The 26,578-nt window shown below is 42.7% G+C and overlaps 2 protein-coding genes across 2 annotated transcripts in view; one reads left to right on the forward strand and one right to left on the reverse strand.

Annotated features, from left to right (window-relative positions):
* The window catches only part of LOC149462523 (uncharacterized), a 199,003-nt gene that overhangs the window by 48,693 nt on the left and 123,732 nt on the right, over positions 1-26,578 (reverse strand). The window contains exon 9 of the mRNA XM_089676851.1: positions 20,325-21,144. Within this exon, the coding sequence (XP_089532977.1) occupies positions 20,325-21,144 (820 nt within the window). The remainder of the gene's footprint in view (positions 1-20,324; positions 21,145-26,578) is intronic.
* On the forward strand, positions 5,805-8,529 carry LOC149462524 (uncharacterized). Its single transcript, XM_089676802.1, has one exon. It carries the CDS (start codon positions 5,819-5,821, stop codon positions 6,713-6,715), a length of 897 nt encoding a protein of 298 aa, XP_089532928.1. The 5' UTR covers positions 5,805-5,818; the 3' UTR covers positions 6,716-8,529.

The raw sequence follows: 26,578 nt of genomic DNA on the forward strand, positions 1-26,578 counted from the left end.
CGGAGAGGTGAGGAGGATTCTGGGAGGTCACATGACATCACTCTTATCTCTATTAATAAAACACAGACCTGACCGGAGAGGTGAGGAAGATTCTGGGAGGTCACATGACATCACTCTCATCTCTATTAATAAAACACAGACCTGACCGGAGAGGTGAGGAGGATTCTGGGAGGTCACATGACATCACTCTCATCTCTATTAATAAACACAGACCTGACCGGAGAGGTGAGGAGGATTCTGGGAGGTCACATGACATCGCTCTTATCTCTATTAATATAACACAGACCTGACCAGAGAGGTGAGGAGGATTCTGGGAGGTCACATGACATCACTCTCATCTCTATTAATAAAACACAGACCTGACCAGAGAGGTGAGGAGGATTCTGGGAGGTCACATGACATCACTCTCATCTCTATTAATAAAACACAGACCTGACCGGAGAGGTGAGGAGGATTTTGGGAGGTCACATGACATCACTCTCAACTTTTTTAAGAAAACAGACCTGACTGGAGAGGTGAGGAGAATTCTGGGAAGTCACATGACATCACTCACATTTCTATTAATAAAACACAGACCTGACCGGAGAGGTGAGGAGGATTTTGGGAGGTCACATGACATCACTCTCAACTTTTTTAAGAAAACAGACCTGACTGGAGAGGTGAGGAGAATTCTGGGAAGTCACATGACATCACTCACATTTCTATTAATAAAACACAGACCTGACTGGAGAGGTGAGGAGGATTCTGGGAAGTCACATGACAACACTCTCATCTCTATTAATAAAACACAGACCTGACCGGAGAGGTGATGAGGATTCTGGGAAGTCACATGACATCACTCTCAGCTCTATTAATAAAACACAGACCTGACCGGAGAGGTGAGGAGGATTCTGGGGGGTCACATGACAGCACTCTTATGTCTATTAATAATACACAGTGTGACAATTGCGATATCAAATCTCTGCCCCTCTCACCAGACTCGTGACCGAAGGACTAGCCAATCTAAAACCGCGATGTCAGGTGCGTAACAATGCCACGCCCAGCTGCACCCTGCACAATGATTTTCCAGCTGACTGGACCACAAATCTATGTACCGGCAACCTGAGCACGATTGTTACTGGGTCAGGTTAATTACGCAATTAACCCTTCACATTGCCACCACCTCCTTTTTGTACAGAGAAAGAGGAAACTCGGCAATATCAGCAATAACACTAGGGTGGTTGAAATAATCATCTGTATACCACTGTCACTGCAGACAGGTTATACAGAGGGTTAAACACACAGTACCGCTCTTCAGCGGCAGGAATTCTTAAGTTGCATTAAAGAGCTTTAGAAACAGTTCAACAGTTTCAGAAAGTAAGATTTATTACTAAAAGGTCAAAAGGGTGCAATAAAAATATTTACAGAAAAAAGATGTAACCAATATATATATAAATATATAGAGAGCAATAACACAGCAAAGAGATAACAGAAGTTTAGGTAGATAAGTACTAGCCAAAAAGCCTTGGGTTATGCAGTTTCAAGTCTCATAAGCCAATTTCTTGGCTCTACTGCTAGTCTCGATGTTAAAAGCAGGAGACTATTCTCTTCTCTCATCCACACTCCAAGCATAACAGCCTTTTTCTAGAAAATCCCAGCAGGGTGTCTCTTTGGAGTAGTAACCAATGGTCTCCTTTTGGGGAGGGGTGTTGGGTGGAGACCTAAGTTACAACCAGAATCTCTCCTAGCTTATATTTTGGCTCATAACATTTCCTAGGTACATTTGCCGGCCTGGTCACTAGTATATTAATACTCAGCCACATCTGCAGAATGGTTAGAGATGAAACATGAAATATGCACTTAAATGGTTCAAGAGATATACTTTTCTGCTTTTCTCTGTATGTCAGCTAAGGGGTGTCACATACCAGGAGAATGGTCTCAATCTGAGCCTTCCGCATATAGGCTCCATGTTTAGGTAGTTATGTCCTACGTGAACATATCAACTTATATGTAAAGTGAGTTTTTAAAAGTAAGTCTGTGTTTACGACCCCTTGGAAGGTCTTTTGAAGTTCAGTGAGGGACTCGGTTTATACTTTTACTATGTGCCAGATTGCACAGTTAATAGACAGCTATGCACCCAGCTCATGAGGTTTTATAGCTCGGAGCTTCCTGCTGTGCTTTGGCCGCCTGTGACCCTTCTCATCACTCAGGCCACATGTCACCCCACAGCACGGGAGGGGGGTGAGAGATCTACAAGATGGAGGGGGTAGCCTGCTTTGGGAGTTAGAAATTGTATAACATAGAAAATTCTTAACAAAACGGAGGGCCGTGTCCGTCTCTGTGTGCACGATTCCTACAAACAGACCTGACCGGAGGGGTGAGGAGGATTCTGGGAGGTCACATGACATCACACAGACCTGACCAGAGAGGTGAGGAGGATTCTGGGATTCTAACATGATATTCCTATTGGTTCCTCAATACAGAGATTTCCTCTTCTGAAGTCAGGTGATCATATGACCATCACAGTGCCTCCATGTGACTCCGTAAACCCTGAGAGACACAACATGCAGAAGATTCTAGAAGTCACCAAGAAGATGATGGAGCTGCTGACAGGAGAGGTGAGCGGTGCCGGGAATTCTGGGACATTCTCCAGTAACAGACAAGGGATGTGTCTGGATGGTGACTGTATCATTGTGTGTGTCAGGTTCCTATAAGGTGTCAGGGTGTCACTGTCTATTTCTCCATGGAGGAGTGGGAGTATTTAGAAGGACACAAGGATCTCTACAAGGACGTCATGATGGACAATCAGCCGCCCCTCACATCACCGGGTAAGAGGAGACTTTATTGTAAAGGAGAGAGCAGTACGGAGGATCCACCTAGATCCCCCATCATCTGATAAACACATAGAAACAATGGATTCAGTCAGTGTGTGTGTTTCCTACAGATGGATCCAGTCATGGGAACCCACCAGAGAGATGTCCCCGTCCTCTGTATTCCCGGGATTCCACACAGGAAGGTCACACCATCCCTCACCATCATCAGGTAGATGATGACAATTATTGGTAGTTGTGATTTATACACAGCATGTTTGTTACAATGAATGTTTTATTATATCTTTCAGAGTGGAATCCTCGGGGATGATAATATTGATGTTAAAGAAGAGTATAAAGAGGAGGATGAGGAGTATGGAGTGATGGAGGAGTTTTCAGAAGGACACAAGGATATGATGGAGCCACCTAATACCAGGAACCCACCAGAGAGATGTCCCCGTCCTCTGTATTCCCGGGATTCCACACAGGAAGGTCACACCATCCCTCACTATTACAAGGTTGTGAGATGGAGCATCTAGAACATGGACTTGTATGGGTCATGTGTGGATTTTTTAGATGATATTTTCTCTCATTTCCTTGATTTAGAGTGGAGATCCAATCGATATAGAATTTGAGGTGAAAGCAGAAGAAGAAGAGGCGTATGTGAGGGATGATCAGCAGTCTATGGAGGAGGATGGAATAACGGGGACATTTATAGAGGAGGACACTCCTACAGAGATCAGCACAGGTGGGTCATGAACACTAAATCCATTCCTCCACCCATACTGCTCACTGATTGGTCCAGAGTAGGGCGGGGACTGGGTGATATCAGCCTGTAATCCCCTGGTCACTTTCCTGAGCTGTGTTCCCCGTCCTGTATTCCTGGATTTCTCTCGGATAATCTTCCTTCTCTGTGCTGCAGACACAATTTATGTATCTAGACTGGATTTATGGAGGTTCTGGGGTTCAGCTGGCAGCAAAATGCTGATTCATGAGCATTACTAGACCTAGGTACTTGGGTCATGTAATTTGGGCCTCCTGCCCCATGTCCGGGTCTAGTAAGATCTCTGACAGAACAATTCTCCCAGGGTTCCTTGCTCTGTGGTCTGCTGGCTGTGCCGGGTGGAGGGATATGTCTGTAGTGTCTCAGACCCAAGTCACTGAGTGCAGTCTCAGGAGATGGGAGGCAGCGGTGTGGGATCTCTGCAACTTGTCTACAGTAAACATTTAAAGTGGTTATAATCCCTCCATATACCCAGTGCAATGACTGGTCTCAGGTGATACACAGAGATAAAACAAATCCTCCTACATACGTTGTACCTGTTTATCTATAGCACTCATTTCTCTATATTTGTTCAAAGTCCAGAATTTATACAGGTTGTCTGAGCAGTCAGAAAAAAGGGGGCAGAGACCTGAAGTCACTCTCTTCACAGCTCAGTGAAGTGAGCTCTGAGAGATGATTGATGGGAAGGGACACACTTCCTTCACACAGGAACAGAGCTGAGGCTGTCAATCACAGGCTGTGTGCTGGAACTCCCTCCCTTGTCATCTTTTTTTCTCCTGGTGTCAGGAAGACTTGTCAGAAGTGACTCAACTGCTGATCGCAGAGGAAGGAGACAGCAGACAGAAATGACACTTAGTGCTCTGGACTGAGACAAGTACACACTGTAGAGGGATATGCTTTGTTCATATTCCATGTCTGAGGGTTACAACCCCTGTAAGTGATCTCTGATTACTAAACACCAATTTGATGTGATCCTTACACTATTTATTAGTGTCGCCCCCCTTGTCCTGAATAGAGGTACTATGTGGGTTTAGTTTGTGGCTGGGCTGTACTTGGCTCAGGCTGATTGTATAGTTCTTCACTTGGTTTCTCCCTAAGTTTAGGTTGTCCTGTGATGTCTCACTGTGGCCAGTAGATGTCACTGCTATCACTGGACATAGGATGAGATTTCACCAACCAAACTAAAGGGATATTAGACCACAAATGTCCCATATTGCAGCTTACCAATCATTGGGTGTGGCGGCTGCATTCCTTTTCTTTGGCTTTTTTCCCTGTTTTCACCTGGTGATCTGGCCAGTAACACACCTTCTGTATTAGAGCGCCCCAACTCTGGAGATTGCAGCATGGTCAGTCTGGGGGGAGGGGAGTGTTAGATGTACTAGCAGATATAAAAACAGTAACTAATTGAAGCCAAACTCCAGCTCACACTTCATAATCAGTTTCATCAAACAGTTTTTTCCTTTTGGGATAAAAGTTTGTCATGAATAAATAAAAGCTGATCATTGTAAGCCCCCTGTCAGTGGTAAATGGTCTTTATAAAACAGCAGATTTACTGGCTAGATCACCAGATAAATATAGAAGAAAACTAATACTGTATAGTCCTAACTTTTGTATTCCGTATGATAAGTTGTACATTACATCGGCCTTACTTCTTTTCCACCCATTTCCTCCCAGCTGGACATTTTATATCGGATGATGTGATTGGAGCACAGACTTTTACATGGTGATAATAATGTGATAACATCCTCCAACTTTGGACCCTTAAACAGAAAGTGATAATGAGGGAGGAGTCAATACCCTAATGATGGTGGTCTTCAGGATCAGTCCAGTCTTCATCTTGGTTGTTCTCCCCCCATCCTCACTCTCTGACCTCTGGTGGGGCTCAGCCCCGCTGTTCTTCATGACTAAATCATGGACTAAATAAGGAAGTGCAGTACTTCTTGTGTTGGGAAGATGGCGATGAGTGATAGAGGGGGTGGGGACCCTCGTCCTATAATCCCCTCATCACTGTCCCTCCTATAAAAGACAGTTCTGGTTGTTTCCTCACTCTCTGACTAAGGTCCATGAATAAAGAAATGACCTGGTAGGAGATCAGAGGAGCCATTTCCTAGTTCCCTTGAGGGTGGAATTGTAAGCTCCTCAGAGACCAAGCTGCCTGATGTGGGCGGAGTCCTGGTTTGGGGGAACCAATCAGCTCCTGTCTAGTAATCCTCTTTGTCTTTGTATTTTAGTCCATGGCCGGGAGATGAGGAAAACCTCCGAGGATTGTCTCACTTTGTCTCCAGACTGGAAAGTAGAAGATGAGGACATCACACAGCATAGTCCAGGAGAAAACCCGGCTCCCTCCAATGTCCATCCGGCACCACCCAGTGTAGATGGACCATCGGATTCCTCGTATCCTGAGGAACCTCAGACTGTGCGGGACCGGACCGGCCTTCCAACAGGGAAGAGCTTCTCCTGTACTGAGTGCGGGAAGGGTTTCCATTCTAAATACAAAGTTAATGTCCATGAAAGATCTCACACGGGGGAGAAGCCGTACTCTTGTTCTGAGTGCGGGAAATGTTTTGTAGAAAAATCAAAACTTGTCAGACATCTAAGATCTCACACTGGGGAGAAGCCATATTTTTGTCCGGAGTGCGGAAAAAGTTTTTCACAGACGTTCAGTCTGCAGAAACATCAGAGATCTCACACGGGGGAGAAGCCATATTCCTGTGCTGCATGCGGGAAATGTTTTTCACAGAAGTCTAGTCTGCACAAACATCAGAGATCTCACACAGGGGAAAAGCCATACTCCTGTCCTGAGTGCGGGAAATGTTTTTCAGAGAAATACCGTCTTTCCAGTCATCAGAGATCTCACACAGGGGAGAAGCCGTATTCCTGTGCTGTGTGCAGGAAATGTTTTTCAGAGAAGTCCAATCTGCACAAACATCAGAGATCTCACACAGGGGAGAAGCCTTTTGCCTGTCCTGAGTGCGGGAAATGTTTTTCAAATAAGTCCACTCTTTACACACATCGAAGATCTCACACGGGGGAGAAGCCGTATTCCTGTTCTGAGTGCGGGAAATGTTTTTTAGTGAAGTCCCATCTTTCCACACATCTGAGATCTCACACGAGGAATAAGACACTTTCCTGTCCTGAGTGAGGGAATTGTTCCTCACTGAAGTCCTGTCTTCCTGTACATCAGGGGTCTCTCACAGCCCTGGAGGTGTATTAGTGCCTTGAGTGCAGGAAATGTCTTCTAGATGAATGTTGCTGGACATCCCAGCTCTCATGTGGGGAAGAAGCACACCCTGATATACACCTCAGATATACTCCATGGCTGATTTTTCATCATGGAAGAAACCGTTTATAGGTAGATCAGAGGTCCCCAAAGAAATGGATGAAGTGTGGGACCGGGTCCACCATTGATGGCAGGAGTAGAATAAAAATGGAGTCAATGTTCTAGCAGAAGCTCTCACAAACACTTGGAAGTCTGATGGAGGTGTGGAAGTGTGAAGTCCTGCCACTGTGACGATGACACAGGGTCCTCCTGGCTGCTTTTTGAGAATCTCCAACATGTATTTAGTGAGCAGAGAAAACTGTGTTCTAGGTTGTCAATGGATTTAGTAGGTCCGGGTTGGGACCTGGAGCTTGAAGGTTCCAGAGATTCTTAGTGGGGACAAGACCTTCAGTCAATATAACAATCTTCTAGATGATAATGATTATTAAAGATTAAATCTAGTAATAACTAATAATTTTAGAGTATTTCAGAGGTTATTTTCTCTCATTACGTGGCCATAGCAATGGAAGAAGATATTCCCTGATAAATTATACTCTAATTATTAATATTTAATAATTTATGAAATATGAAAAATTTGTAATATGACACCAACAATATCTAACAGTAATACGGAATCCCTCTATATATATAACCACCCAATACAGTTGTTATCACTCTAAGGTAATTCTTATTACTCTACACAACAGAGAAAATATACAATGCAAAATTAAATGGACAGTCTCACCACACCCGGAATTCAGACTATGAAACTTCCCCAATGGATTCAGCTGGCAATGGTATGCCTTCAGGGATGACCACAGGGGGAAGTGAGATGTAGTTCAATAGTGTAGGAAAATGTAGGAAGTTAGAAGTACAGAGATTTAGAAATTTAGTAAAGTTTTTAGAAGTTTGAAAAGAGTTAATCAGTAGCTCTTCAGATGGATTTCAGCCTCGTCAGATTTCCTTCAGCTTGTCTCTCTTTGCTGTTTTTCAGTGAGGTTCTTCAGTGAGGTTTTTTTTCAATGAGGTTTTTTTTTTTTTTAAATCAGGTGCATGGGTTTTTATACCATCTAAACTATTGTTCTAAGAGACCCTCCCACCAGGCTTTTTGATTGGCTGGTTGAGAAATGTATGTATTTAAGCTATCTCTCACCTGTCCACTAAGTGGCAGTCAGGGCTCATAGAACAATTTGAGTATTGATGATGACTCATACCTCGGGTGGAACTCAAGGTGATTTCAGGTATTAAATATACGTCTTATCCAGATATATAAGTGATCATAGCTATAATGTTCTAAATAGGAACCATGGAATATATGTGTATATTCGGTTATTCATCTCTCTGAGATACAACTTGTGTGAAAGCATTTGTTTCCTGATAAGACATACAACTGATGCTAATTCACAATATATCTTACTTTTCCTCATCTCAATACTCAAGTTAGTGATATACAATCCCCATTCTGCTGAATATTTTGTGGTGTGTGAAACATATTCTTTATAACATCCATTGATAATATGCTTTTTGGTAATATCTCTGTGGATAGATATATCCAGTTCTTAGCCTTATATGTCCTGAATTTAACCTTTTTGTTTTAGAACCAACATTCCCATGAGGAGAAAAGACCCTCTGTTTACCTGTCTATTGTGTTGGAGTCAGGGTAAACAGCCATTTATACTTTCAACCTTAGTGGATAATAGCATATTGTGACAGTTCCAGAGGTTTGTTGGTTCATCACACCCTGCAAGGTTTTGGGTAAACATTCAACCAGTTGAGTTCCCATCTCATTATTGTTCACTTGTTATGACTTAATGTTTGAAGGTTGAAGTCCTATTTGACTGTCTGTTTAACTTTTGTAGACGTCTTCCACTCAACCCCAATATATAAACAGTATTTGTTGACATATCCACACTTTAGCTATTCTCATAGTCTCCAATTTAAACTTTTTATAATCCTAGTCTTAAACCACCTGTGGATAGTCAAACAGTCTATTGTCTTGGAAAAAGCTCACTTCACCCATTATTTGCATGTCTGAGTTGGAGGGTCCTTTGAATTTTCAACCAAAAAGAGTTAACCCTTAACGGGCGGCTAGGTTGGGTTGTTGTTGAAATAAAGTCATGTTTTTGATACATAATTTCAAAAGTCACTACAAAATCCCCCTTTTTTGGGGTACAGGCACGTATAGATGGGTGTCTGTATTGCAAACCATGAGTGGGACTTTTGACTAGGGTGACCGTTCATCTTCTCATATGGGGTGAATGAAATAAAGAATTTTTTTTTTTTTTTTTTAGAAAAAATGGCAGCGGTGATGCTGGTTTGGTCCTCAACTTGACTCGGCGTTCTCAGACGGACACTTCTGATGACGATCCTGGTTTTGCGATGAGGCCGGCCTGGCACATCCACCTTGGGGCCCATGGGGTCCTCCGCACGACAGGTCTCTTAGACGGTCTCCTAGGCGGGTCTTTTCCTCTGGACTGGCCCTTGGTGGCCTGGGACATCAGGTTATCGTCTCCGGATCGATCTCTGGCATCTGGTCTTTCCCACAGGACATTATAGCTTCCTTCTAGGGTCTGGTCATTGACACCTCCGATCACCGGTCTGGTCATCGTCTGGGCCTTCATTTCTAAATTATTAAAATAAACAGTTTAAGTATTGGATATATACAATTATGTTACTGGATCCTGTAAGGCAAAAGATGAATAATAATGTTCCAAGGAAATTTAATAATGATCTCAATATCTCCAGATAGGAATTGGTGGGTTTAGTCTTCCAACAACTGCAATTGAGACTTCGGATGGCAAGCACGTAATTGATTGATGTGCACCCATCTATCACTGATTTCACCATACCGGGTAACCTGCAATTTATATGCGACCGGAGAGATTTTATCAATGATAGAGAACGGACCTTTCCAAGATGGAAGGAATTTCCGTTCCTTGATCTGGTCTCTTGCAAAGTTGTATAGATAGACCTTGTCACCAATCTCATATTCCTTCTTGGAGGTTTTGAGATCATAGTATGTCTTAGCACTAGCTGCAGCTCTTTCCAAATTTCGCTGGGCAAAGGCAAAAGCATATTGCAAATGTTTACGTAAATCCTCTATGTACTGGTGTGTGGTGGTAGCATTGATCAAATTTTGATCTGTAGTGCGATACAATAAGTGCTGGGACAGTACCATCCGTCTACCTGTCATCAGTTCAAAGGATGACATTTTTGTAACTGTATTCGGAGTAGCCCTCAACGCCATCAGGACCAGCGGGAGTTTGACATCCCAATCTTTGCCTGTTTCCTTAACAAATTTCTTAAGGATGTTAACGATGGTCTGATTGTATCGTTCTACACCACCACTAGAGGCTGGCCGATAGGCGATATGCAATTTCCTTTTAACCCCCAAAATTTTCCACAATTTGGCCATCACTTCGCTAGTGAAGTGCGATCCTCTATTAGACTCTATCCTCTGTGGGAGACCAAAACGTGAAAATACATGATTTATTAGCAATGCAGCACGTCTCGGAGCTATTATTTGGTGCTGGTATACATTTGACATACTTGGTGAATAAACATGTAACTGTTAACATATACCGATTTCCTCGTGAAGATTTTGTTACGGGCCCAATAAAATCCATTTGAAGGTCTGACCAAGGCATACATATCCCCCTTTTCTGGAGAGGTGCTCTGTGAGTTGGCTTGGTAGGTTGAAATTGGGAACATATTAGGCAACCTTGGCAGTACTCCTTCACATCATGTAACATATGAGGCCAGTAGGCATAATCCCGCAGGATCTCATACGTGATCTTCTCTCCACGATGACCGGAAGTGGGAGCATCATGGGCATGCTGTAGCATCAAACCTCTAAATTTAAGTGGGACGACCCATTGTTGTACGCCACCCTTTGAGGTTCGTATCAACAATCCCTGGTACAAAGAGAATTGGGATTTGGATTTCATTAAGATACATAAATCCTCCTTCCCACTACATACTTCCTTATTTATGGGATTTTGGTTGGGATCTTCTATATGACTATAAAACAAGCCAATTATTGGGTCTTCTTTTTGGGCGGTAATTAAATCCTCACTAGGAGAATCGTGACTCCACTGTAATGTATTTGGATCACCAGCTGTTCTGGCCTGTTGCCTGGTGACAGCTTCAACCTGTACGGTACCTAAAAATTGGTCAATGTCTAACAGTTCACCGGTGATTGCCCCTTCCTTGGCTAAAGAATTGGCCAGATCATTCCCTTCTTTTTGGCACCTAGAACCTTGGAGTGGCCTTTGGTCTTCTTGAAGTGCAGGGTGAGATCATTGGACCTTACCAGTTCATCGATGTGACAAAAGAGCTTACCATGTTTCACGGGTTTGTGATTACTCTTGTTCATGTTGTTTCGCTTCCACCTAGGAAAATATTCCACAAAACTATTCCTGACATAATTGGAATCGGTTATGATGGCACACTCTTTAATGTTGAACTCTATAGCCATCTCAACTGCTCTAAGGATTGCAGTAAGTTCAGCAACTTGACTGCTTTTTGGTCCAAGTTTGTATCCCACAGAAATTGGGGTGACACCTTGGGTCCAAACGATTCCAATACCTGCCACTAGTTGGAGCTGTTCCCCATCCTTGTGATGAAAAGCACAACCATCCACATATACACACGGCAGCTGTTTACAGTATTCTTCATCATAAACCTTGTAGGGAGAGAACAGTTGTTCTTCCAGAAAGTCAGTGTCCGGGGCCTCCATAGCAGGCGTAGTTGCGGAACAATCATGGAGCTCGGCTAGGCCCTGGGCTACCAGACTTTCCTTGTTCTGTTTATAACGAATTTCAAGAGGCCACCCTTGCAAAGACAAAGTCCAAGCAGTGATGCGGCTATTAGACACATTTTCTCCCTTGATACGTTCACTCTTTAAATACTGTAAAGGCTGGTGTGCCGTTTCAACAATGATTCTCTCTCCCTGAATGTAACTGCGGAAATTCTGTAATGCCCACACGGTGGACAATAGAGCTTTTTCACAGTCACTGAACTTTACTTCAACCGGGGACAAAGTTTTACTGGCATAGGCAATCACCTTACTGACATCATCACGTTTCTGGTAAAGAACGGAACTCATACTTACCTGCGTAAACCCTGTCTCTAGATAGAAATTTTTACCCCCTTCGGGATATCCTAGACACGGCGCTTGTGTGAGACGTTCCTTTAACTCCTTCATGGCGTCCTCCTGTTTCTTACCCCACGACCATTCGACATCCTTCTTCAGTAGGTGAAGCAACGGCTTGCTTATCTCGGCGTAATTATCAATAAACTTACGCGAGTAGTTTACCATACCTAGGAATGATCTCAATTCTTTAAGGTTAGTAGGGACTTTACAGTTCAGAACCGCCTCAACTTTCTTCTTTTGTGGGTTCAAACCTTCAGCAGTAACTTCATGGCCTAGGAAGTTTACCTTCGTGCGACACCACTGGGCTTTTTGTAAGGACAGTTTAACTCCTGCTGCTTTTAATTGGCCCAGAACATGCCGAAGTTCTGTAATGTGTTTGGCCATATCAGTACTTTTGATCAGGATATTGTCCACATATGCCAACGTCCCCCTTTCGAAGGCGCCTGGCATGGCCTTGTGCATGAACACAGCAAATTCATGTCTGGAATTTATGAATCCGAAAGGCATTCTCACCCAACAATATTGTCGATTCCCAAAACTGAAAGCCAGTTTGTATTGGTCTTCCTCACTCACCTTAATGGTCCAATACCCCTGTGCACAATCCAAGGCTGTAAAAACTTGGGATCCTTGGAGCTGGGCTAGACATTGGTCTATGTATGGGACAGGCCATCCTGACATGTACACACGTTTGTTTAGCTGACGGAGGTCAGCGCACAAACGCCATTGTCCATTGGGTTTTAAAATACCCAGGATCGGGTGGTTATAGGAGCTGTGGATGGGCCTAATTATACCCCTTTCATGTAACTTCCTGATAATCTCAGCTAGAGATTCATAGGAAGCTAATGGTAACCTATACTGTCTTACGAATACTGGTGGGGCATCTGGATCTGTTTGGATCCTAGCGATGTGTAGGTCAGTAGTCCCACAATCGTAAGAATCCTTGGCAAAGATCTCTTGGAATTCAAGGAGAAGCTCTCGGAGCAATTGTCGGTCGAGATCATTGGAACACGCATCAGCGAGGGCCACCATCTCTTCCACTAACTCCTTGAATCCAGGAAAGCTTTCCGGCTGACCTATCTCATATGCCTCTTCAAGTTTTGTGGTGAGGTCATTGGGTATGTGATGTGTGTGTGTGTTCTCCTGCCATCCAGGTTCTTTGGGGTACTCTTGTTCTTTGATTGGGTGATCAAAGACAATTGATGTCTCTTTGATTCGACAGGTGCCATCTTTAGAATCGAATGGATAAATGGACTCTATGGTGAAAATACCCTCTGGTAATGAATGGAATGTTTGTTCAATTAATTGTTCCTCCGACAAATATTCATCGGGAATGAGTCCAATCACCTGGTTAGTGACCCCAAAGGTGTAATATTCAGTCTCTACCGCTAGACCAATAAGGGTCTCTTTGCGTAAGACGATATCCTGATTGGACAGATTATGTATATAAATGTACATCGGGGATTGATGTGTGTTGACTAGGGGCGTGTGTGTAATGTTCAGTCTCTCCCCCTGCATTTTATGGGAGAGGCATACTAATGCATCTGACCCCTTCAGTCTATGTCCCTTTTTAACTTGGATGGGGAGTATGAAATTATTTATGCCCTTAGGAATTGTAATCTTTTGGGCTACCTGGACTTCAACAGCATAAGGCATCTGTTGCTGGGATTTTAAAGCTAAGTCCAGATTTTGGTATTTTTCGGGGTCCCCCTTTAGTCGACTCCATAAACAGTCATTAATTAGGTCGACTTGCATTGCAAATCGATGTAACATATCGTTGCCAAAATAAATTTTAGTTTGGGGATTATCCAAGACTAGGAACACATGGGTGGCTGTTTTGTTTCCTACAGTGACGTTTAAGAGACACCTAGCCATTGAATTGTAATCATCAGAGTCATCAATGGAGTCTGAAATCCAATGACGCTGAGGTGTGGAGAAACGGATCATTTCCATTTCGGTCAGGTGTTTTATCAGCCCATGGCTTACAAAGCTGTGTTCCTGTCTCAAATCTAGTTTGGCATATTTTGACCTATTAAGACCATTTATCCGGATGGGGATAAACAAATCGCTGTTAACCCTTTCAATACCTGTCAAGAATTGGGTGTGATCTCCCCCTTTTCTTGTTTTATCCTCCTGATGAAAAGATATCATAAGGATGTCATCTTGGAGGGAAATATCTTTTATTTTATCTTGGGGAATTCTAAAAATGTGTTCCTCATCTCTTCTGATAGGGTTATAGTCATCAGGTTTGATAACCGTTACATCAGGAAGTTGGCTGTTCCTGAAATGGATTTCTAATGATCCAGGCCTTTCTTCCACCAGGTGGCAGTGTTGTCGGGAATGGGGAGTTTTAAGTTTCCCATACTTAATCGGGGTATTTACCTGTGACCACAGTACTTGGTTCACACAGTCAACTATTGTGTTCAGCCTTTTTAGGAAGTCCATCCCAATGATCATGTGGTGCTGGGAGATGCTGGCAATGATGATGGGGTGTCTCAGTTCCTTGTTACCCAGTTTTAGTTTAAGCCAGGCGGTACCCATGACTTGTAAAGGGTCTCCACCTACACCAATCAATGAGCTGTCAAAACTTTTAAGTCTCGGCTTGGTGGGCATGACATTCGCCACTTTATCAAAATGTTCCTGTGACATGATGGTTGCTTGGGATCCAGTGTCTATTAGGCCGACAATGGAAAGATCACTGGCATCCTGCCCCTGTACTGTGGCATAATATCTCCCATCAGATTCAGTCAGCTCACACATGAAATTGGTGTGGTTGAAGATCTGTGGGCCCTTCAATGACATGTGACTAGCTCTTATCTCACCGCATGTGGTGGACACATCACCCTTATCCTCCCTGGTGGGATTCTTGGACTGTCTCAAGACAGAAGCACAACTAGAAGTTGGTGCTCCGTCTGGCTTGTCAATCCCGACGACTTCCGATGCCGCGACTATATTAGGGGCAATAGATGGACACTGAAAAGCAGGAGAATCGTTAATAACCAACAACTGGTCCCCCTTTGCCTGAGAACTAGATTCTCTATTAGTAGGCGTGTCAGGGACGGGACACACATCTCCTGTCATTTGTCTCAGTGTTCTCCCCTGTTGGTGTAAGTCTTGGTTGCCTGTTAATTCTGTGACCCTTGGTTGGTCACAGGAGCTGCTCCTAAAAAAGGATTGGATGAAAATTGAGTGACAAGCCTGTCCATTTGTTCAGCCATTTTGCTGACCTGTGCCTCTATTTGCCCAATACGCTCAGAGGAGTCATTCTGTTGATTCTCCCTCTTCCTATACTTATGCTTGTATTTTGGACGGGACTGGTAATGAGACTCAGAGTCAGAACTACTGCTCTGGTCCCGACGCCATTTTTCTCTCTGAGGTTTCGGGGTCTCCCTGTCATTAAGGGGAGCCTGGGGTACTGTATCCCCCCTTTGAGTTTGAGGGTGTTCTTGGCGTGGAGGAAATCTTTGGAAGTCAGAGTTCTTATTAAAATTGGGATTCTTATTGTAATTATGGTTCCTATTGAAATTGGGGTTCCCATAAAAATTCCCATGTTGGTTTTGGCGAGGATAATAGAACCTCAGAGGATACCATTGCCCCCTTTGATTCTCATCACTGTACTGGCCCTTACCATACTTTTTATTCTTCTCACTTCCACTACCGTAGTTCCCTGGCTTTTGTCTATCCTTTCTCACCCACTGGTTTTGGGGTGCAAAGTTATGGACCTCCTTCACTTGCTGGGTTTGAGGTACAAATCTAGGGGAACCATTGGTTTTACCCCCACGGACTACTTCCGCATATGATTTCTTCTCCGCCTGCACATTTGGATTTGGAGGGGAAACGGTAGTGGCTGCTACTATCTTGGGGCTATTCTTAGGTTCTCTTTTTATCCCGCCCTCACTGGACTGTTGGATGGAGAACAAATAGTCACTCTCTCTCACCAACCAATCAAGAGAGCATCCCTTTCTGTAATCCTTTGCAAGTCCCAATTTTATGTAAGCAGGTAATGCTTCATAAAATAATGTCTTGAATTCTGGCTGGTTAGGATTGGGATCCTTTTCAGCCAGGAAATAGGCATTTCTGAGGACAGCCAGAAATTCTGCAGGGCTTTGGTGAGGACCACACTTTAAATTGTAGGCCGCAGGCTTGGCAGAGGTTATAGTTTTATAAGGCCCAAATTCCATGTGGCACTTATGTTTAACCTCTCTCCAGGACTGATTGGAATAGGCCCTCAAGGTATCAAAGAATTGCTGGTATTTCTCTTCAAATACCCATGGCAGCAATTTGGGTGTGGTCATCTCTAATGCCCAGAATTTCTAACGTCTGTTCAATTGTTTTCATGTGTTTGGTGATCTCAAGGGACCCTTTCTTAGTAAACATAGGAACAGTGTCCTTCAGGAACTTAATGACCTTTGGGGTGTCATATCTCCTGAATGACCCCTGGGATTTCCCTTTCTGCCTATATGAAACCTCATACTTTTCTTCTGAGTGCTCTGGAGTGTATCTTAGAAGCCTAGGAGGCGACCTATATTCTGTCTCTGCCTCACTATCAGATACTTCACTGTGATGCGGGTATCTCCGCTCATCAGTCTCCTGCTTGACTGGGTTGGTCCGGTTTTGGACCCCAGAATTTATTTGGGCCGTCAACCTCATAATCTGCTCCTCCAGAGTTTTCTGCTCAGATTTTATCAAGGTAAGTTCTGACTGGTCATGCTTATCCCCTGGGTGAACTTTAATTTCGACAGGAGATAACCTTTCTGATCTGAAGTACTCCACCTCATCTTTTAAATCCTGATACTTCTTTTGAAGTCATTTTAATTCCTGAAAATTTCTTTCATACAGGTCCTGAGCACTTTGAAAGTCTCTGACCAATCTATCATGATATTTCTCGGATTCGTCTAAACGAATACCGGCATGACCAAGCTTCCCTTTCAAAGACTCAATGTCCTGATTTCTGCTTTCCAACAATAGGCGGGCTTCTGACAACTCTTCCCTTAAAGTCATGGTTCGCTGGGCAGCTGCAGCACTCATGAACCATAACATGGGCCAAGCTTCTAGGAGAAGTCTGTCACGGCTTTTATCACTTTCTGCTCTAGCAAATGCTATTAAAAACTCAACAACCTGGCCCTTTTGGTTGAACAGGTCCTCAAAGGTGCTCATAGCCTGACTTTTCTCTTCATCCACGAATTCATTATTGCTATCCCCCAGACCTAATCTCTTGCGGAGATAATCTATTACTCCACATTCAACATACTTCTGCCAAGCACCGACAGCTTTCCGGGCTGGCTTCGGAGTTTCCTCCTCAATGCCTTGGGCCGCCATATTTTCCTCGTTATGCTTGGAAGAGGTGGATCCGTGATTACTGGATGCCATTTTGATACAAAATATATGTTTGACCAAGTGTACAAATATACAATCACCAGTGCGTTTTGTATTATGGTACGATTTCTATGGATCTCAGCAGTGCCTCCAAATTTATCCTGTGGTGGTTTATGATTTATTCTACTTATAAAGGGCGTGTCCCTTTCCCTTAGATGAAATGTTACAGTGCCTCCAGCCGTTAAAATACGGCAAATATTTAGTAAACCAATAATTTGGACACCTTGATAATTTGATCACCACTTATTATCATACCTTGAATTCTTTTAGCCAGTATGATTTCGTACCATACACACAAAATTTGCCTTATAATAGATAAATATAAAAATTTATTTATGTACAAAAATTATATATATATTAACACAAAACGCAAAAGACTGGTGATAAATGAATATTGATACACGCGGTCAAAGGTATACTATGCCAATATCATACACAATAATAATGTTTCTAAATAATGAAATCAATATAACAATTTCTAAATGATGATAATTATTAAAAATTAAATTTATTAATAACTAATATTTTAGAGTATCTCAGAGGTTATATTCTCACAAACCGTGGCCATAGGATTGGAAGAAGATATTCTCTGATAAATTATACTCTACTTATTAATATTTAATAAATTATGAAATATGAGAAATTTATAATATGACACCAAACAATTTTAACAGTAATACAGGATCTCTCTACATATATATAACTACCCAATATAGTTGTGATACACTAAGGTATTTCTATGACTCTACACAACAGATAAAATATGCAATGCAAAATTAAATGGACAGTCTCACCACACCCGGAATTCAGACTATGAAACTTTCCAGTGGATCCAGCTGGCAATGGAACGCCTTCAGAATGATGACCACAGGGGAAAGTGAGATAGAGTTCAATAGTGTGGGAGAATGTAGGAAGTTAGGAGTACAGAGATTTAGAAATTTAGTAAAGTTTTGGAAGTTTGAAAGATGGAAGAGGGGATATTCAGCAGAGAGGTCTCTTCAGATGTCTTCAGATTTTCTTCTAATGAGGTTTTTTCTTCAGTCAGGTTTTTTCTTTTGATGAGTCTTTTTCTTTTTTAAAGGTGCATGGGCTTTTATACCAACTAAACCATTGTTCTAAGATACCCTCCCACCAGGCTTCTTGATTGGCTAGTTGAGAAATGTATGTACATAAGCTATTTCTCACCTATCCGCCAGGTGGCGGTCTTGTACCATAGAACAATTTGAGTATTGATGATGACTCATACCTCCGGTGGAACTCAATGTAATTTTAGGTATTACATATACGTCTTATCCAGATATATAGTTGATCATAGCTATAGTGTTCTAAATAAGAACCATGGAATATATGTGTATATTCAGTTATTCCTGTCCCTGAGATACAAGCTTGTGTGAAAGCATCTGTTTCCTGATAAGACATACAACTGATGCTACCTCACAATATATCTTACTTTCCATCATCTCAATACTCAAGTTAGTGATATACAATTCCCATTGCTGAATATTTGGTGTTGTGTGAAACCTTTTCTTTATAACATCTATAGATACTATGCTTTTGTAGTAATATCTTTGTGGTTAGATACATTCAATTCTTAGTCTTAAATGTCCTGAATTTAACTTTTAGTCTTAAGAGTGACACATTAAACCGATGTTTGTCCATTGTAAAGATGAGAGGCAATAACCAGGTGTCCTTGTAGTTTGAACAGACCATTTGAAAAGACTGATATCTCACCAGTCTCCTCAAGGGTTGTTTACTCTTCTCAAACGTTACTATAGTTTCACTTGTTGGTGTCGTGATTCACCATTTGAAGGTTTAAAGTCCTATTTGGCTGTCTATTTAACTTTTGTATATGCAGTCTCCCCGACCCCAATATACAAATAGTATTTGTGGACAGTCCAAACAGTCTTATTGTCATGGAAAAACCTCACTTCACTCATTATGTACATTTCTCTAGCTTGGGGTCCTTCGACTTTTCAACCAAGACAAATTAACCCTTAACATACGGCTATGCTGAGTTGCTGTCATATAGGGTTATGTCTTGATAAAATCATGTTTTTGAGATGTAATTTCAAAAGGTCCACAACAGTTCTCTTCATGCACCAAACCTTCCAACTCACCTACTGTGCTGGGCAGACTTCTGGCATTGGGGAACAAACACTTTCATTCACTGACACCTCGTTCATTCACTGACACCTCGTTCATTCACTGACACCTCGTCCATTCACTGACACCTCCTTCATTCACTGACACCTTGTCCATTCACCGACACCTTGTTCACACGGATTTTGTGTATTTTTTATTTTCATACAAATGGTACCAATTCCACTGGTTGTAACATGGGAACCTTCTTACCATCTGCCATAGCCCTCCCCCCATCTTTCCCCATTCCACCCCCCAATAAGTACTGACATGTCTGATCTGTCTACCCCATTTTAACTGAATTCTCCCTCCCCCCTCCATCCTAGTTTATATACTCCTTCAGTCTTCCCATAAACCCCTCCCCCAGCACAGCAGACCCCCTTCCATTTAGGTGCAAACCATCTCTAGTATATAGGCTGCACCCCAATGAGAAGTCAGCCCAGTGCTCTAGGTCAGGACTTCATTTTTATTATTCTCCTGCTATCAATGGCCAACCCGGTCCCACACTTCATCCATGTCTTTGAGGACCTCTGATCTCCTTATGAACGGTTTCTTCCATGATGAAGATCAGCCATGGAGTATGTCTGAGGTGTATATCAGGGTGTGCTTCTTCCCCACATGAGAGCTGGGATGTCCAGCAACATTCATCTAGAAGACATTTCCCACACTCAAGGCACTAATACACCTCCAGGGTTGTGTGGGACCCCTGATGTACAGGAACATAGGACTTCAGTGAGGAACATTTCCCTCACTTAGGACAGGAAAGTGGCTTCTCCCCCGTGTGACATCTCTGATGTCTGGAAAGATGGGACTTCACTGAAAAACATTTCCCACACTCAGGGCAGGAATACGGCTTCTCCCCTGTGTGAGATCTCTGATGTGTGTAAAGATGGGACTTATCTAAAAAAAATTTCCCGCACTCAGGACAGGAATACGGCTTGTCCCCCGTGTGAGATCTCTTATGTTTGGAAAGACTGGACTTATCTGAAAAACATTTCCCGCACTCAGGACAGAAATACGGCTTCTCTCCTGTGTGACATCTCTGATGTGTGTGCAGACTGGACTTCAATGAATAACATTTCCCACACTCAGGACAGGAATACGGCTTCTCCCCCGTGTGAGATCTCTGATGTCTGTAAAGATGGGACTTCTCTGAAAAACATTTCCCACACTCAGGACAAGAATACGGTTTCTCCCCCGTGTGAGATCTCTGATGGATGTAAAGAATGTGCTTCAGTGAAAAACATTTCCCACACTCGGGACAGGAATACGGCTTCTCCCCTGTGTGAGATCTCTGATGTTTGTGCAGACTGGACTTCTCTGAAAAACATTTCCCACATTCAGGACAGGAATACGGCTTCTCCCCCGTGTGACATCTTTTATGCACATTAAGATTGTATGTAGAACTGAACCTCTTCCCGCACTCAGTACAGGAGAATCTCTTCCCTGTTGGAAGGCCGGCCGGGTCCCGCACAGTCTGAGGTTCCTCAGGATACGAGGAATTCGATGGTCCATCTACACTGGGTGGTGCCGGATGGACATTGGAGGGAGCCGGGTTTTCTCCTGGACTATACTGTGTGATGTCCTCATCTTCTACTTTCCAGTCTGGAGACAAAGTGAGACAATCCTCGGAGGTTTTCCTCATCTCCCGGCCATGGACTAAAATACAAAGACAAAGAGGATTACTAGACAGGAGCTGATTGGTTCCCCCAAACCAGGACTCCGCCCACATCAGGCAGCTTGGTCTCTGAGGAGCTTACAATTCCACCCTCAAGGGAACTAGGAAATGGCTCCTCTGATCTCCTACCAGGTCATTTCTTTATTCATGGACCTTAGTCAGAGAGTGAGGAAACAACCAGAACTGTCTTTTATAGGAGGGACAGTGATGAGGGGATTATAGGACGAGGGTCCCCACCCCCTCTATCACTCATCGCCATCTTCCCAACACAAGAAGTACTGCACTTCCTTATTTAGTCCATGATTTAGTCATGAAGAACAGCGGGGCTGAGCCCCACCAGAGGTCAGAGAGTGAGGATGGGGGGAGAACAACCAAGATGAAGACTGGACTGATCCTGAAGACCACCATCATTGGGGTATTGACTCCTCCCTCATTATCACTTTCTGTTTAAGGGTCCAAAGTTGGAGGATGTTATCACATTATTATCACCATGTAAAAGTCTGTGCTCCAATCACATCATCCGATATAAAATGTCCAGCTGGGAGGAAATGGGTGTAACAAAAGAGAATCCATATTATGTGTATATATAGCAGTGGGGGGAGGGGGAGAGCAGAAGTCAGGACTATGGAATGTACAACACAGAGTATATAGTGCAGGGGTCAGGAGTATGTAATGTACAACAGAGTATATAGTGCAGGGGTCAGGAGTATGTAATGTACAACAGAGTATATAGTGCAGGGGTCAGGAGTATGTAATGTACAATATAGAGTATATAGTGCAGGGGTCAGGAGTATGTAATGTACAACATAGAGTATATAGTGCAGGGGTCAGGAGTATGTAATGTACAACATAGAGTATATAGTGCAGGGGTCAGGAGTATGTAATGTACAACATAGAGTATATAGTGCAGGGGTCAGGAGGATGTAATGTACAACATAGAGTATATAGTGCAGGGGTCAGGAGTATGTAATGTACAACATAGAGTATATAGTGCAGGGGTCAGGAGTATGTAATGTACAACATAGAGTATATAGTGCAGGGGTCAGGAGGATGTAATGTACAACATAGAGTATATAGTGCAGGGGTCAGGAGTATGGAATGTACAACAGAGTATAGAGTGCAGGGGTCAGGAGTATGTAATGTACAATATAGAGTATATAGTGCAGTGGTCAGGAGTATGTAATGTACAATATAGAGTATATAGTGCAGGGGTCAGGAGTATGTAATGTACAACAGAGTATATAGTGCAGGTCACATGACAGTTGTATACAATGGATGGCTTAATTTTCTTCCCAAAAGAAGAACAAAAATTTTGAAAAAAAAAACCCAAGTTTTTCTTTGTTTCTGTTATAAAAGTTTGCAAATAAATAATTGTTCTTCATAAATTTAGGCCGAGATGTATTCTGCTACATGTCTTTGGTGACAATAACCCAAATTAGTATTTATGATTTAGTCTGAAGGGAAGTTATAGAGTTCACAAACTATGGGAGATATCTGAAAATTGATCGATCCTGAAGTACTGACGGCCAATCTAATTTCTAGAGGTCTAAGATTGTCAGGACAGTACAGATATCCCCCAAATGTCAGGACAGTACAGAAATCCCCCAAATGTCAGAACAGTACAGATATCCCCAAATGTTAGGATGGTGCAGATATCCCCCAAATGTCAGGACAGTACAGATATCCCCCAAATGTCAGGACGGTACAGATATCCCCCAAATGTCAGGACGGTACAGATATCCCCCAAATGTCAGGACGGTACAGATATCCCCAAATGTCAGAACAGTACAGATATCCCCTAAATGTCAGGACAGTACAGATATCCCCCAAATGTCAGGACGGGACAGATATCCCCCAAATGTCAGGACGGGAAAGATATCCCCCAAATGTCAGGACAGGACAGATATCCCCCAAATGTCAGAATGGTACCGATATCCCCCAAATGTCAGGACAGTACAGCTATCCCCCAAATGTCAGGACAGTACAGAAATCCCCCAAATGTCAGAACAGTACAGATATCCCCCAAATGTCAGAACAGTACAGATATCCCCCAACTGTCAGGACGGTGCAGATATCCCCCAAATGTCAGAACAGTACATATATCCCCCAAATGTCAAGACAGTACAAATATCCCCCAAATGTCAGGATGGTGCAGATATCCCCCAAATGTCAGGATGGTGCAGATATCCCCAAATGTCAGGACGGTGCAGATATCCCCAAATGTCAGGACGGTGCAGATATCCCCAAATGTCAGGACGGTGCAGATATCCCCCAAATGTCAGGAGGGTACAAATATCCCCCAAATGTCAGGAGGGTACAGACATCCCCCAAATATGTCAGGACGGTAAAGATATCCCCCAAATATGTCAGGACGGTAAAGATATCCCCCAAATGTCAGGACGGTACAGATATCCCCCAAATGTCAGAACGGTACAGATATCCCCCAAATGTCAGGACGGTACAGATATCCCCCAAATGTCAGGACGGTACAGACATCCCCCAAATGTCAGGACTGTACAGATATCCCCCAAATGTCAGAACGGTACAGATATACCCCAAATGTCAGGACGGTACAGATATCCCCCAAATGTCAGGACGGTACAGATATCCCCCAAATGTCAGGACGGTACAGATATCCCCCAAATGTCGGGACAGTACAGATATCCTCCAAATGTCAGAACAGTACAGATATCCCCAATGTCAGGACGGTACAGATATCCCCCAAATGTCAGGACGGTACAGATATCCCCCAAATGTCAGGACGGTACAGATATCCCCCAAATGTCAGGACGGTACAGATATCCCCTAAATGTCAGGACGGTACAGATATCCCCCAAATGTCAGATAAGTACAGATATCCCCCAAATGTCAGATAAGTACAGATATCCCCCAAATGTCAGGACAGTACAGATATCCCCCAATTTTTACTTTGGGTACAATGTTGTATGATCGCGCAGTTGTCATGCAAAGTGTGAGAGCGCTGAAACCTGAAAAATGGCCTGGGCAGGAAGGGGGAAAAAGTGCCCGGTATGGAAGGGGTTAGTGGGGTACCCCAAGGTTCAGTGTTGGGACCCCGACTTAATAATATATTTATAAACAATATAGGGTCTGATATTAAAAATCCCAAGGGGGATATGATCTCCATGTATAATACATAAGGGGGGATATGATCTCCATGTATAATACATAAGGGGGGATATGATCTCCATGTATAATACATAAGGGGGGATATGATCTCCATGTATAATACATAAGGGGGGATATGATCTCCATGTATAATACATAAGGGGGGATATGATCTCCATGTATAATACATAAGGGGGGATATGATCTCCATGTATAATACATAAGGGGGGATATGATCTCCATGTATAATACATAAGGGGGATATGATCTCCATGTATAATACATAAGGGGGGATATGATCTCCATGTATAATACATAAGGGGGGATGTGATCTCCATGTATAATACATAAGGGGGGATGTGATCTCCATGTATAATACATAAGGGGGGATGTGATCACCATGTATAATACATAAGGGGGGATATGATCTCCATGTATAATACATAAGGGGGGATATGATCTCCATGTATAATACATAAGGGGGGATATGATCACCATGTATAATACATAAGGGGGGGATATGATCTCCATGTATAATACATAAGGGGGGGATATGATCTCCATGTATAATACATAAGGGGGGGATATGATCACCATGTATAATACATAAGGGGGGATATGATCTCCATGTATAATACATAAGGGGGGGATATGATCTCCATGTATAATACATAAGGGGGATATGATCTCCATGTATAATACATAAGGGGGATATGATCTCCATGTATAATACATAAGGGGGATATGATCTCCATGTATAATACATAAGGGGGATATGATCTCCATGTATAATACATAAGGGGGGATATGATCTCCATGTATAATACATAAGGGGGGATATGATCTCCATGTATAATACATAAGGGGGATATGATCTCCATGTATAATACATAAGGGGGATATGATCTCCATGTATAATACATAAGGGGGGATATGATCACCATGTATAATACATAAGGGGGGATATGATCTCCATGTATAATACATAAGGGGGGGATATGATCTCCATGTATAATACATAAGGGGGATATGATCTCCATGTATAATACATAAGGGGGATATGATCTCCATGTATAATACATAAGGGGGATATGATCTCCATGTATAATACATAAGGGGGGATATGATCACCATGTATAATACATAAGGGGGGATATGATCTCCATGTATAATACATAAGGGGGGGATATGATCTCCATGTATAATACATAAGGGGGGATATGATCTCCATGTATAATACATAAGGGGGATATGATCTCCATGTATAATACATAAGGGGGGATATGATCTCCATGTATAATACATAAGGGGGGGATATGATCTCCATGTATAATACATAAGGGGGGATATGATCTCCATGTATAATACATAAGGGGGATATGATCTCCATGTATAATACATAAGGGGGATATGATCTCCATGTATAATACATAAGGGGGGATATGATCTCCATGTATAATACATAAGGGGGGGATATGATCTCCATGTATAATACATAAGGGGGGGATATGATCTCCATGTATAATAATGTCAGGACAGTACAGATATCCCCCAATTTTTACTTTGGGTACAATGTTGTATGATCGCGCAGTTGTCATGCAAAGTGTAAGAGCGCTGAAACCTGAAAAATGGCCTGGGCAGGAAGGGGGAAAAAGTGCCCGGTATGGAAGGGGTTAGTGGGGTACCCCAAGGTTCAGTGTTGGGACCCCGACTTAATAATATATTTATAAACAATATAGGGTCTGATATTAAAAATCCCAAGGGGGATATGATCTCCATGTATAATACATAAGGGGGGATATGATCTCCATGTATAATACATAAGGGGGGATATGATCTCCATGTATAATACATAAGGGGGGATATGATCACCATGTATAATACATAAGGGGGATATGATCTCCGTGTATAATACATAAGGGGGGATATGATCTCCATGTATAATACATAAGGGGAGGATATGATCTCCATGTATAATACATAAGGGGGGATATGATCTCCATGTATAATACATAAGGGGGGATATGATCACCATGTATAATACATAAGGGGGGATGTGATCTCCATGTATAATACATAAGGGGGGATGTGATCTCCATGTATAATACATAAGGGGGGATGTGATCTCCATGTATAATACATAAGGGGGGATATGATCACCATGTATAATACATAAGGGGGGATGTGATCTCCATGTATAATACATAAGGGGGGATATGATCACCATGTATAATACATAAGGGGGGATATGATCTCCATGTATAATACATAAGGG

Source organism: Staurois parvus, unplaced genomic scaffold (genome assembly GCF_062004578.1).
Source record: "Staurois parvus isolate SC_StPar_1 unplaced genomic scaffold, SC_StPar_1.0 ptg000174l, whole genome shotgun sequence".
NCBI classification, from domain to species: domain Eukaryota; kingdom Metazoa; phylum Chordata; class Amphibia; order Anura; family Ranidae; genus Staurois; species Staurois parvus.